Source organism: Echiichthys vipera (assembly GCF_963691815.1).
Source record: "Echiichthys vipera genome assembly, chromosome: 23".
Lineage (NCBI taxonomy): Eukaryota > Metazoa > Chordata > Actinopteri > Perciformes > Trachinidae > Echiichthys > Echiichthys vipera.
In genome coordinates this window covers 14,882,659-14,896,401 of record NC_139848.1, presented here as the reverse complement: position 1 = coordinate 14,896,401, position 13,743 = coordinate 14,882,659, and the positions used below count along the sequence as shown (strand labels likewise).

Here is a 13,743-nt window from a genome sequence, read left to right as displayed (position 1 = left end):
TTTCATATTCATCTTAAAAAAAACAAAATGATACAAATGGCAAACATATGCAGCGTAGAAAGAGTCAATGTCATAATCATGAGAGAATAAAGACTAGAGAGGCCACAGTTGAAAACATATTTAAAATGCTAAAATTTACAAGCACAACCAAACTAAGAGAAGTCAGTGAAGCTGGTTTGAGATTCCATCAGTATTTTATAGAATTTACTGTACAAACTTGAGATAGAAATCAACAAATCTGTAAAAATCTTGGTTTTTCCTAAAATACGATTGAAATCGGGTCATGGATTTGTTGCACCGTAGTTTGTCTTTCCAAAGTTCAGGCTCCAAATTCAGATTGTGAACGTCCAGCTGGTTGCTCCGACGACAAATCTCTGTGGATTCTGGTCACCCTGCTGGACCACTTTCTGAACGCTGTGTGGTTCACATGTTCACATGAAAGGGCCTCATGGTATGTTTTTCTCTGCCTGGGTCTCGAGTGGGGAGCCCCCAGGTCTCCCCCCTTTCATGAGTTCACCCTTTTTCTCAGAAACATCTGGAACATCTGCGCTCTCTTTGTTTCTTCCTCTATAAAAGCTGTACATCTCAACAGGATTTTCATATTGGCTGGAGACCCTCCAAGTTTTCCAGAGACTTTAAGGGAAACTTTTTGTAATAAACATTTCTATATGCAACAAGACGGTGTCAACAGGCATTTCTACAATACATCTCCATATCATCACTTGCACCAATATACCACAGCTGGGAATGAACTGGATTTTTGATCAGTGAGTGTCGAGTCTTGAGTGGAGCGGTGCAGCCTGGCACAGACTGTTATCACAAGTGTCCGACTAACTTACACTAACTCTTTTAGTGGACGCATATCGTTGGTGTGCAGGTTCAGCTGGTTCACAGCAGCTCCACCCAATACTGACACATTACACAGAAATACATGAGCAAATAGAGTCCAGGTTGCAAAATGCTTAAAATTTGCCTTTAAGTCATGAAGTGAGTTACGTCATCAAAATTGGCTGCCAGTTATGTGGCAATGAAAACAAAAAACCTTTATGAAAATCCATTCCGTCTTTTCTGATTTAGGCGAAGCTTATCAGCCGATTCGGCTGTTGTTGGACGATTGTTATTAGTTGCTCATCACCACAGTAAATATGAAGCATCTATCCAGTATCATCCCATTCATGTTGCTTTCAACTGCTTGACCCCGGTGCTGTAAGACGACAACGATAAGGACTATTAAAACCTGTGAAACCAAAATTCAATGGTGAGTTTTTAAGTTATCTTTATAACATAATGTTCTTTGGTATTTTAACCCTAACCGCGATCTTTTCCTAAAGCTAACCAAGTAGTTATGTTGCACAAACTTAACCATCCTTTTGGTTTTAATTCAATAAGGACTCCAGGACCATTACAAAGTGACCCCAAGAGGTCCTAATGGCGACCGTTGCCATGTGAATAGCTAACAGTCTTCTGAACGTGCTGGTTGGTGTAGCAGCACCTTCTAACCCAGACCTACGAGGCTCTGATATGACCATTTGAGTGAAAACATCTAAAGCAGGTGGATTTATCTGCAAAATAACCACCAATCCCACCAATAGGATTTCTTTTTGCATGTGTGTTTTTTAATTCTTGATAGAACACTTTACCACTTTGATGTGTGAACTCCGGCTGTGTTAATTGTTTTGTCGTCGACAGGACGCTTTAGCCTGGTTCAGGCAGTGGCTGCTGAGTAGGAATTGTTTTGGGAACTCTGGAGATAAGTACTTGTGTTTTCTAATTATGTAACCATGCAGTGTTCACATGAACTAGTTCGTAGCAACTCTCATGTTAAGTTCTGAACAGAATTTCGTACCAACAATGGGAGGATGGCCGTATGGAGGAGGCGGCCACGCCCAATGTAGAGGCGCGAACCGCTCAGATTTTCCTCTCTGCAGCTGCGCTCAAAGTTCAAATCCGTTGACCTCGTTGCCGCTGACCTTTCAAACGTGCAATCAATGAAGCTTTGAGTATGACGTTTCCATTTGCTAGGCAACCAGTTAGAAAGATGGAGGAAAAACATATTGTGCATCCGAGTATACCAAACTTTTTAACATTAAATTAAAGTTGTATCACGATCTCAGAAGAAAATGTAATCATGGAGGTTTGTGAATAGGCAGTTTACGAGCCAAAGGTTGTTTTAATGCCAACGTTAAATTGACTGCGCGTTACTTTTTCGTGGGATACTGATGTTGAAGTGTACCGTGTTCTCTCCTTGTACAAGAATAAATGTAATTTTATTAGAACTTGAAAATGATTCCGAACTTGTTCTTGTGGTAAGAGTTTTTCTAACAATTCTTCATCGGGAACACATTGAATTATAATTATAATTGTCATATTAAAGTGTAATTCCGGCGTAAAAATCATCCTATGGTCTTTTTGGACACTTTTTTAACCACTAACGCTGTTCAAAATATCACCAAACCTCTGCAGCAGCATGAGAAGAGTCCCTACACAGAAATCAAAGCACCAATGGGCTCCTTCCTTTGGGATTGACTTTGGTAATCCACTTGAATGGACTTTACTATGAGAGGAGCTGGTACAGGGGCCAGCAGGTAAGTCTTTAAAACACATTTTTAATAAATTCCATGTTCATTAACTACGTTGTTGGTGCTTTTTTTCTGTGTATGGACTCTTCACATGCTGCTGCAGAGGTTTGCTGTTATTTTGAGCAGTATTAGTAATTAAAAAAGATGTTTGAATGCCTTCACCATGCTGCCCCGAGCTAATCAGTGTTAGCCACGTCCGGCTGTTAGCCACTCCCTGGATTTCGCTGTAAATAGTTCATACACGGAAAAAGCTGACTCAGTTTAATTTGACGTATGCAAGTGCTCAAAAAGACCATGGAATAACTTTTGCGCCGGAATAACACTTTAATAACAAGAAAAATTAGCTTGGATTTCATTGGTATCACCAAAGTGAGACGTTTCTGGATCGAATTAAACAAATACATCAGGATATTGTGTAGATCCAGGAGTGATGATAAAAGTTATCCTCCCATTCCTTTCACCATCACTTCAAAGCGAGGATCCCGAGTCTCATGATCAAGGGACTTAATGAAGAAAGAGATTGAAAGGGAGGTTTGAGTTTAATATTCGATTTTGTTGTAACGTCCAAAAGACGCCCCCAAAATCTAAAATGCTCCTCACAATGTCGATGTTGAACTCAACACACTCAATAGCATTACAGTTTCAAGAGATTTGTGTGTACTATATCTTTAAATGTAAACAAGCTTTAACGTTTGGCACAACAAACTATAATAATCATACATTTGATTTGACGACTTAACAACAAAATCTGAACGTTTAATCTTCTCTTTCTAATCTAAAGTACACACACACACACGCACACACGCGCGCACACACACACACACATTTGATCTAATTATAACATTACATTATTGTAGGTAGAAACCAATCCAATTCTTCATCACAGGCACCAGAAAAACATTGCTTTGATTATTTTCCAACATATAAATAATAATTATCTCTAGCAAATGTTGATAAAGTAAGTCAACACAATACAGTATGTACAATATATTGATGACGTCATATGGGTGAGGTAAGACCACAGACCGTATCATAAAGATGGACGTAGCTTTTGGGTCTGAATGTCCAGCAGGGGGCGACTCCACTGTGTGATTGTATAGAAGTCAATGAGAAAATGAGCCTAAACTTCTGTCTTGATTTATTACCTCAGTAAACATTTGTCAGAGAACTGACATTTTTTTGGGCACTTCCTGATTGGATCAACCAGGAAGTCGGCGTCGTGGGGGTTAGAAGTACCCAGCCCCGCCCTCTTGTCCAAATACGGTCATGTCCAATTTCAATAAAACAAAATAGCAACAGCCAAAATGACAAACTACTGGCTTCAAAAACGGTACCCAAGCCAATGGGTGTAGCACCGTAGCTACGTCCATCTTTATTTTTACAGCCTATGATTAAGACCAACCACAGCAGGTTCACAACATAACTGATACTGGCATGTATGATCCGTAAACTCAGTACAACTCATTCCATTTAACAAACAGGTGTTACTGGTCAAGGATGGTAACTGTCGGTAAAACATGGTTGGTCAGTCATGCAAGAACTACTCGTACGAACAGATTCGTTCTTCAGCGGCTTGTACAAAGGATTCAGCATTCTTTTTGGTATTTTGAATCTTCTCTTGGATTTTATGTTTCATTACATTAAAGCAATTTTGAGCTTAAAAATCACATGTATGTATATATATATAAACTTAATTTATGTTGGAGTCATGTTTGTTCTGGACTTTCCGTTGTGGATCTCTGAATCTCAGTATCTCAAAGCCCGCGCCATCTTTTACTCTTTGGTGCCATTGTCATGAATGAACATTTAATGTACGTGCGCTCATTTACGCACAGGTGGTATTTATCTTTTTTATTCACACAGTTATCTGAAGGTTTGGAGTGTTTGAATCTGAGGCGGCACACCTAACCTAACAACCTAAGAGAAAGTTAAGATTAGGAAAATGTTCTTGCGTGAGCTCAAATATCTCCATAAAACCTGATACTCGTGAATCGAACCCCTGACCTTTTCACAATCAACCCAACATTTTAAACAACTTTGGTCCGAACATGGCATTTCAAAAGCTAACGGCCTGATCGGCAATGGTTTTGATCCCCTGACCTTCTGTTGCATTTCTTTGAGCAAAAACTTCTCCCGAGAGGTGTAACCTCATTGGACGTTCAATGAACTTTCATCCGACGCCGTCTTCAGGCCGAAATGTCAATGCTGCACACAAGAGATGTTTTGTGATCTCATCCGAACAAAAACGTATCATCTTACATTTTGGTTAAGGTGTGCAATTCATTGTTTTGCGTCATCGTGCACCGCCAAAATTGGCCAAACGACGCATTTTTGCATCGGCACATACAACAACTTTTTTCCACTGCCAGACGCCGTTCATCTGAACACAACGCCCACATCTCCATGACACAGACCTGGATTAAAACAGTTAAAGTATCTATTGATAGACTTTCACTCCAGCGTTGTATATAATAATCTACATTTCCTGAGTTTTTTCTTTCCATTTTCCAACATTGACATTCGCATTAGAGTCTGAAGACTCAATTCACTCTTTGAGTAAGACAAACTGTTCCTACAAACATTACATCGTCACTAATTCACGGTAGAGTCCTTTGAATTTGCTTGATAGGAAAGAGTTTCGAAGAACAAGCGTCCCCCAAACAAGATTCTGATTGTCCAAAAGCTGTTTCTATTTTCTCTACTGCACAAACACTTTTTTATTACAGAGCTACTCAAAAAGAAAAGGAACGACTTTACGTACATCTCATAATCTGACACTTAATCTCCTCCCTTGTTAACATCAGTGTTTCCGTCGTTATAGTCGCCGCCATAATCCAACATTCGCTCTCAGTCTGCACTCTGTGTGTCACCGTTCCTTGAAAGCGCAAACTGGAATCCGCGCGGCGGTCCTCCTCCATTGCGCGGGCATCGACGAGCTGCCGTCGGCCTCCTGAGGACAGGGAAGGAGACAGCGGCGTCTTCATTCGCGCCCTGCCCCGTAAAGAGTTCGACTGTTTCAGACGGCCGTTTCCTGGTCCTCCCTCTGAATCATCTGGTAATGCTGTCTGTTCTCCAGGTACGCCGCCAACTCAGAGTCCTGAGCCTTCTCCGCCCTGTTCTTAGGAGTCTCACCCTGTTAAAGACACAGAGAATCACAGATTACTACTCTTCTTTCAACTACAGATAGAGCTGTTAGTGCAGAGACTCTGGTTATTGACCGCAACATGAAGACATCTTGGAAGAGCTTTCGGCTTTGCAAAGGCGAATGGATCGATTTGAAGACCAGAATGGACAAACAAAGTAATTCATATGAACTGAAATGCCACTACTTGCTCTAACCAAAACAATCATAATCTGATCTGCATTGCAGCCCCTCTCGGCAGCTGCCCGGCCAAGGTACCTGCCCCGGCCAAGGTACCTGCCCAGGCCAAGGTCGCTGCCCAGGCCAAGGTCGCTGCCAAGGTCGCTGCTTGAAAACTCGCTGCTTGAAAACTCGCTGCAATGAGACGCTCTGCATTACTTTTCCTCCCTCTCTTCCTTCACGGACACCTGCTGATTGTTGACTCTGTCTGGGACCCGTTCAAGAACGTCTCCATGGCAACTTGCTGTGTTATCACAATGATACTCTGTGAACTGAGGCACTGACTGGGAGCTGGTCGAGGCAACTCTCCAGGCTTATGATCACACACGCATCCATGGATACACACGTGCAGTTGCGACACAGCCCTGCAACATCCCTCGCCTTCGCCACTTTCACCCAGGCTGGCTGCCTGTCTACGTTAGAGCACCTGCTCGCCTCTTTCCCCGTCCCCCGGTGCAAGTTGTTTTTGAGTTCTTAGGTTGTAAAGTGTGCTCATATGTGTTTATGTTTGCTAGGTTTTTTTTCCCCGGTCCCACATTTTACTCCCACAGGAGCATAGTCTTGTTCTTACCTTTCCTCCCCCCTCTTACTGCCCAGTCATCCTGTTTGCTTTAGCGCTCATACCGTTCCACAGTTTCACACCAACTATTGAAATGCATTGACTTTTTAAAGTCGTGCGAACTGCTAGCGTCTTAAAATTAAACTTTTCCCTCAAATTAAAACACCCCTTTGTCAAATAAAAGTCTTGATTGATGATTTGTGCAATTTGCTAGTCAACCAGGTCAATGAACTTTAAAGTATTGGAATGTAAAAATAGGTGGTTGGTGAGATCATAATATCCGGCTTTATGGATTGTTCTGATCATCCTTGAGATGGTTCTATACCTTTATTGGAGTCCTGCTCTGTTTAATTAAACTGATTGGACTTTATTAGGTAAGGCACACACCTGTCTAAATAAGTCTTCACAGCTCACAGTGAACGTCAGAGTAAATGAGAATCATGAGGTCGAAGAAACTGTCCAAGAGCTCAGAGACAGGATTGTGGTGAGGCACAGATCAGGCCGAGGTTACAAAAAATTTCTGCTGCTTTTAAGGTTCCTAAAGATGCGTTCACACCGGGTCGCGAGAAAACAACTGGATAAGGTAAAAATGATATCACATATTTGAATTTAAAATAAGTCACACAAGAAATGAAATGTGGACTTACAACACAGCTGATTTGTTAACCGATCCAGTTAAATGATCTGTACTGGTTGCTACACCAGGATTGTTACTTTTTTAAGCAAGATAAATGATCAACCATGGCTCCTTCAAGGAAAGCACAGTGACATTAAATTAGTAGTAAACAACTAGACAACTGGATCAGTCGCATGATAAGACGGATGCGACTATGTGGCCTGACAGCCAATTGGCGTTGGCTGCCATCCCCCGTTGGCCAGTCAGCAGAGTAGACTAGCTCCAGTCCTGAAAACTCCCATGGACCCTAGTAGATTTGTCACAGCGCCACCCAACAACGAGCAACTGGCAGCCAGCTAACAGCAGCTCGGTGTGAGGCTTGGGCTGCTAGCTGCTGACTTTAGCGAGACCGAGACCTTGCTTACAGGGGCTTCTAGCTGCCGACTTTAGCGAGACCGAGACCTTGCTTACAGGGGCTTCTAGCTGCCGACTTAAGCAAGACCATGCCCTCGCTAGCGGGGCTGCTAGCTGCTGACTTTACCGAGACCGAGACCTCGTTAGCGGGGCTGCTAGCTGACGACTTTAGCCAGACCGAGACCTCGCTTACAGGGCTGCTAGCCGCTACCCTTAGCAAGACGAGCTGCCCCACTAGCGAGGCTTTCGCATGTTGTTTTAGTACGGGATGTCCAAAGAGATCATATGTGAGCCATCCCGTACTAAAACCACGGGACGGAGTCTTGCGCTGGGCTCTACAGAGACGGGACCTTTTTAGTCTGTATAATATTTGTTGGTTGTATATCTGAAGTTTTGTAACAAAAATAGTTTCCCCCCGGGGATTGATAAAGAATTTCTGATTCTGAAGCTTCTGAATGTGTTTCACTAGGGCTCTTCTAAGCCGCTCACCCTCGTTCTCTTGCCCATAACTACATTTTGGTACGGTTTCACATTTTACATACGTTTTACATTACATTTGACATTTACTTTTTTTGGGAGAGGGTCTTAAGATAATCATTAGCCTTTTGGTTTGTATCCAAAATCCAATATCTCCTCTTCCTGTTTGTATGGGAGTGAACGGGCGAATGACCTTCCGGGCCCAGGACCTCCATGCAAACAGGCGAGTGCTGCAGTACCGGGCTTGGCTGCCAAACCCATGGTGGCATACGACGAGAGCGCCGGTCCTGGGACCTGTAGTGGACGCTCGGAGAACTGACATTTTTAGGCACTTCCTTATTTGATCAACCAGGAAGTCGGCGTGGTGGGGGCTTGGTTTGGCTCAGTGCAGCTCAGTGGAAACGTCCTTTGCGGCTCAAAAATATACCAAAAATAGCATCGGCTAAACGACAATCTCATGGCTCCAAAAAGCGGCAGATGACTTCACGGCGACGATGTCACGGCGACGATGTCACGGCGACAATGTCCGTTGTGTTTTACAGTCCACGGACAGAACGCCACGGTGACCAGCCTCTCCTCTCCTCTGTGTTTGAGAGAGTCCGGCGCTTCATTGTTTCCTTCCAGTCGCCGTGTCTAAACAAAAACGCATGCGATGGCGACTTTACAGCTCCATTTCGCATATCTCCATCAAACTGAAAAAGCGCTCTCGTCAGAGAAGCATTGTATCTCCGGCAGATAAAAAAAACAAAACGGATAATGTGAAACAACTAAATTTGAAATTAAATCAACAACGCGTGTCCTTGAGCGGACGCCCACACACCCAAACACAGACTCTGAGGGGTTGTTAAGGGGGGGGGGGCGTCGTGCTGAATCACTTCCAGAGTTTAGAACAGACTCTAATTAGTCCAGTGTGTGTGTGTGTGTGTGTTTATACACTTGTCTTGTCTTATGGGTTTCACCAGATTTGGAAACTGTCTCCCACCGAGAGAGTGATTGACAGGGAGAGAGAGAGAGAAAGAAAATTGAAAAATTGAATGCAGAGATGTAGCGATAAAACAGAGATACTTTGTAGAGATGTCAACTCCTTCGCCTATCTTTCCTTTGCTCTCTCTCTCTCTCTCTCTCTCTCTCTCTCTCTCTCTCTCTCTGTATCTAGGTCATTGCTGAGTCCAGACAGTTAGGAGCTCTTTCTACACTGTTTAAACCCCCACAGAGAAGAAACTGAAGGTGCATCTTGGAGAACGACACATCGACCGTGGTTTAGTGCGGGGTGTCCGGAAAGAAAGATAAAAAGTCAGGTTTTGATGCAGACAAACCGTCACCACTAGTTTTGTCCACGACCAAATTTATAGTCTTTTGCAATTTGAAAATACATTCTGAGGCAAAGGTAAAGATAAGGGGAGTGAACAACGAAAGAGTGTATGACATGAATGAAAAGATGTACAATGGAAATTGTGCCTTATTTTAGTCATTTTACACCTTTTTGTTATGGTTTTGCATCTATTTTTAGTCATTTTGCATCTTTTAAGTGGTTTTGCATCTATTTTAAGTAATTTTGTATCTTTTGTGGTGGTTTTGCATCTATTTTAAGTAGGGATGTCCGATAATATCGGCCCACCGATATTATCGGCCGATATTGAGTTAAAAATGTAATATCGGGAATTATCGGTATCGGGTTTTTACAACCGATGTTAGTTCTGTAAGCTTCAGCATTTCCGAGTGTACCTGAAAGCAACACGGGCCGTAGGCTTCAGCATTTCCGAGTGTACCTGAATGCAACACGGGCAGTTTACAGGCGCGTGCTTGATGACGTATAACAACAACAACACGCTCACTCGTAGGTTGCTAACCGTGGCTAACAAGCTTCAGCTTGCCCGGTGCATGAGATGTCCGTGGTTTGGAAGTATTTCCAAGTGTCACCTCCTAACAGTAAATGTGCGCTTTGCAATGACTGCAAGGCGTTAGTTATGTGAGGAGGAAACAAGGCGTCTTCCTTTAATACATCACATTTGATCATCCACCTCAAGAAGAATCATGCGGAGTTATACGCTACATCTGTGCAGCAAAGTGATGAACAGAAGCAACAGCCGACACCGAGAAACAAACTTTTTCTATCGTTCAGGATGCCGGATTCACCAAACTTGTGGAGTTCCTGGAGCCCCGTTATGTCTGTATAACGCCCAGTCAGAGTGTTTCTCAGACCAGTGTTTACCCGAACTGTACAGCGTTGTTTACCGTCACGTCGAGAAGCTAATTTCTGGTGCTGTATCCATTAGATCCAATACAGGTTAGCATGTTGAGCTTGACTGCTAATTTATTTATTGTATTATTTGTCAAGTTCCGGCTCAGTCGTTACTCAGTCTGGGAAAAGAAAACTAAGTTTGTTTACTACTCTGGACTGAAGCTATGCATCTTCTTTGTTGTGATGTTGTCTGTAGTGTGTTTGAGGCAAAATATTCTCTCTAAAAACACAAACAATTAAATGAATGGCACTTTTTTCAATAACTTATGTTGTACAGACTGTGTTTACATTTGAAAAGCCGTGTTGCATCTATGTATGCATCCAGTGGGGCATCACAATAAAATTAGGCATAATGTGTTAATTCCATAATAGGTGATATGTGATGAATTTTGGTGTAAAAAGGCTGCATATATCGGTATCAGGTGATATCGGTATCGGGTGATATCGGTATCGGAATATCGGATATCGGCAGAAAAGCCAATATCGAGCATCCCTAATTTTAAGTCATTTTGCATCTTTTAAGTGGTTTTGCATCTATTTTCAGTCATTTTGCATCTTTTAAGTGGTTTTGCATCTATTTTAAGTAATTTTACATCTTTTGTGCTGGTTTTGCATCTATTTTTAGTTATTTTGCATCTTTTAAGTGGTTTGCATCTATTTTCAGTCATTTTGTATCTTTTTGTGATGGTTTTGCATCTATTTTTAGTCATTTTGCATCTTTTTGTGGTGGTTTTACATCTATTTTTAGTCATTTTGCATCTTTTTGTGCTGGTTTTGCATCTATTTTTAGTCATTTTGCATCTATTTGTGGTGGTTTTGCATCTATTTTGAGTCATTTTGTATCTACTGGTGGTTTTGCATCGATTTTTAGTCATTTTGCATCTTTACGTGTTGTTTTAATCTATTTTTAGTTATTTTGTATCTTTTTCTGCTGGTTTTGCATCTATTTTTAGTCATATTGCATCTTTTTGTGCTGGTTTTACATCAATTTTTAGTCATTTTGCATCTTTTTGTGATGGTTTTGCATAAATTCTAATCATATTGTATCTTTTTGTGAGGGTTTTGGATCCATTTTTAGTAATTGTGCATCTTTTTGTAGTAATTTTGCAAACACTTTCCCCAGGAATACAGAGTTGAGGGGTGCATATCATCCAGTCCTCTGATTCAAAAATGAAAATCAACATCTTGTTCTGTCAACCCACAGAATCCATTTGTGTCTTCCCTAAGACACTGAAAAGGTGTGATTAGATAGTCCATCTCATCACACCTTAACAGAAGGTGTAGATGATTGAGTCTGGACTGCCAGGCAGTAGAACAAGTCTGTTCTGGATCAGGACAGTAACAGACAAGCGTAGAGCTGATTTCAATGGGATAAACAGCACATTGAACAGCAGATAATGGATATTAGAATGTGTGTTGTGGGCTCATCTGGAGAGTTTGTGTTTCATAAAGTTAAATATTGCTGAACAAATGAGATCTGGAACAAACGGCCTCCTCCCACCTGTTAACAGCTCCACAAACAGTGTTTTCAGAAGGCTTTTCTGGCATCTGTCACTCCTGCAGCTCACCGAACATTTTAGCAAATGTATCCACCCACACTGACCCTGCCGTCTGTCTGCATGGACGTATTCTAAGATAATGGGCCCCTGAGCACAGACCTGTAAGAGGCCCCCCACTCTGTCTACAGGAACAAGACACCCACATTCAAAGAGGCGACTTTTAGTCATTTTGTTTCTCTTTTTTGGTCATTTTACATTTTTTTATTTGTTCTGTATGTTTTTGTCATTTTTTTAACATTTTGCATCTTTTTTTTCATTTTGCATGTTTTTCTGGTGGTTTTGCATCTTTTTTGTCATTTTGCATCTTTTTATGGTGGTTTTGCATCTTTTTTTGTCATTTTGTACCTACTTTAAGTTATTTTGGCATCTATTTTTAGTCATTTTTGCATGTTTTTTGTCATTTTGCATCATTGTTCAGTAATCATCCATGTGCCCTCTGCACACACAGCTGTATATCTGTTCTGAACTTATTCACCCTGTCTCCACCGAGTGATTAAGGCTCGCAGTCTGCATCACCACAGGCTGATCTGATTTCTTCCCATGGAGCCAACATGGAAACTATTTTGGTTCAGTCATTTGTTGCTGTTGTCAGAGCAGTGAAGTTAGCCCGGCGCTTCCCACTCAGCTCCCCGGGAGCTTCTGACAGACGGAGCCGTGTGACTCGTGAGTGTCCATGTGCTGAGCGTGTGAAGTTTGTAATGTCCCGACAGTTTAACATGTATTCAACACAATGATCTCCATGATGGGTGTATGTTACAGAACCTACCTGCAGGTCTGTTTTCATCAGCGAGGCCCCTGCTTCCACCAGGTAATGACAGATGGTCCTGTGACACAGAGATGCAGCTCGATGGAGAACCGTCTCCCCACTGGTGGTCCAGAGTACAGAGAGAGAGGGGGAGAGAGGGGGAGAGCATGAGATAACAGCAACTCCTCTTCTGAGAGTGCAGCACCTATGATGAGCAGGGCAGCCTGCAGCTTTTGTTGGTTTATTCTCTTTTAAATCTTGTGCTCTTGTTGGGATGCTCAGCATATACAGACAGAGCAGAGCCCAGCGGAGCAACATCAAAGCTCCTGCTACCATCACACAACCAAGTTTCACAGTTTTACAACAATTTCACTTATGATGTGTCCATGAAAACAGGTTTTATTCCTATGGTCACAGGACCAGCAGTGGATCCACACTGACCTGACCTGTATGAAGTGAAGACTTGGAAGGAATTTAATAAAAAGGGAGTTTAGCCGGTTGGATTTGTGTGGAATGTGGTCATCATTAGTGTATTTTGTATCTTTTTGGGTTGGTTTTGCATCTATTTTTTTGTCATTTTATATAATTTTGTTGATTTTGCACATTATGTGGTGGTCTTGCATCTGTTTTGAGAAATTTTGTATCTTTGTGTGATGGTTTTGCATCTATTTTTACTCACATTGCATCTTCTTGTGGTGTTTTTGCACATTTTTGTGGTGGTTTTGCATCTATTTTAAGTAATTTTGAATCTTTCTGTGGTGGTATTGCATCTATTTTTAGACATTTAGCATCTTTTTGTGGTGGGTTTGCATCTTTTTTCAGTCTTATTGCATCTTTTAAGGTCCTTTGACCTTCATAATCTAAACAGTTCCTCCTTGGACATTTGTGCCAAATGTGAAGAAAATCCCTCCAGCGGTTCCTGAGAAATCACGCTGTTGTGGAGAAAGATCATGAAATCCCTTCATCATTTGTTTCCTTCAATGTTGAAACAGTTGAATGTTTTAGGGGATAAAGGAATCTACTTACTGCAGCTTTTCTGTCACATCAAGCAGGTCACTTGGAGCTGTAAAACAGACAGAGTAGAGACATTAGAGCTGAGTATCAAAGGCACATTACAAAGCCGATCACAACTATTTGTCTTTCTTCACCGGTTTTCTCTAAACTCTAATTAAATTTGTATTTTGTAAATGA

General features: G+C 41.8%; 1 protein-coding gene across 4 annotated transcripts in view; it reads right to left on the bottom strand.

Moving 5' to 3' along the window:
- Positions 1–3,217: 3,217 nt before the first annotated feature.
- The window catches only part of LOC310964935 (diacylglycerol kinase zeta-like), a 130,877-nt gene continuing 120,351 nt past the window's right edge, over positions 3,218–13,743 (bottom strand). For all 4 annotated transcript variants that reach the window (XM_083938263.1, XM_083938260.1, XM_083938262.1 and 1 more), the window contains 3 exons: positions 13,579–13,615; positions 12,574–12,673; positions 3,218–5,712 (listed from right to left, as the gene is read on the bottom strand). In XM_083938263.1, coding sequence (XP_083794389.1) covers positions 5,596–5,712; positions 12,574–12,673; positions 13,579–13,615 — 254 coding nt within the window. In that variant the 3' untranslated portion in view covers positions 3,218–5,595. The remainder of the gene's footprint in view (positions 5,713–12,573; positions 12,674–13,578; positions 13,616–13,743) is intronic.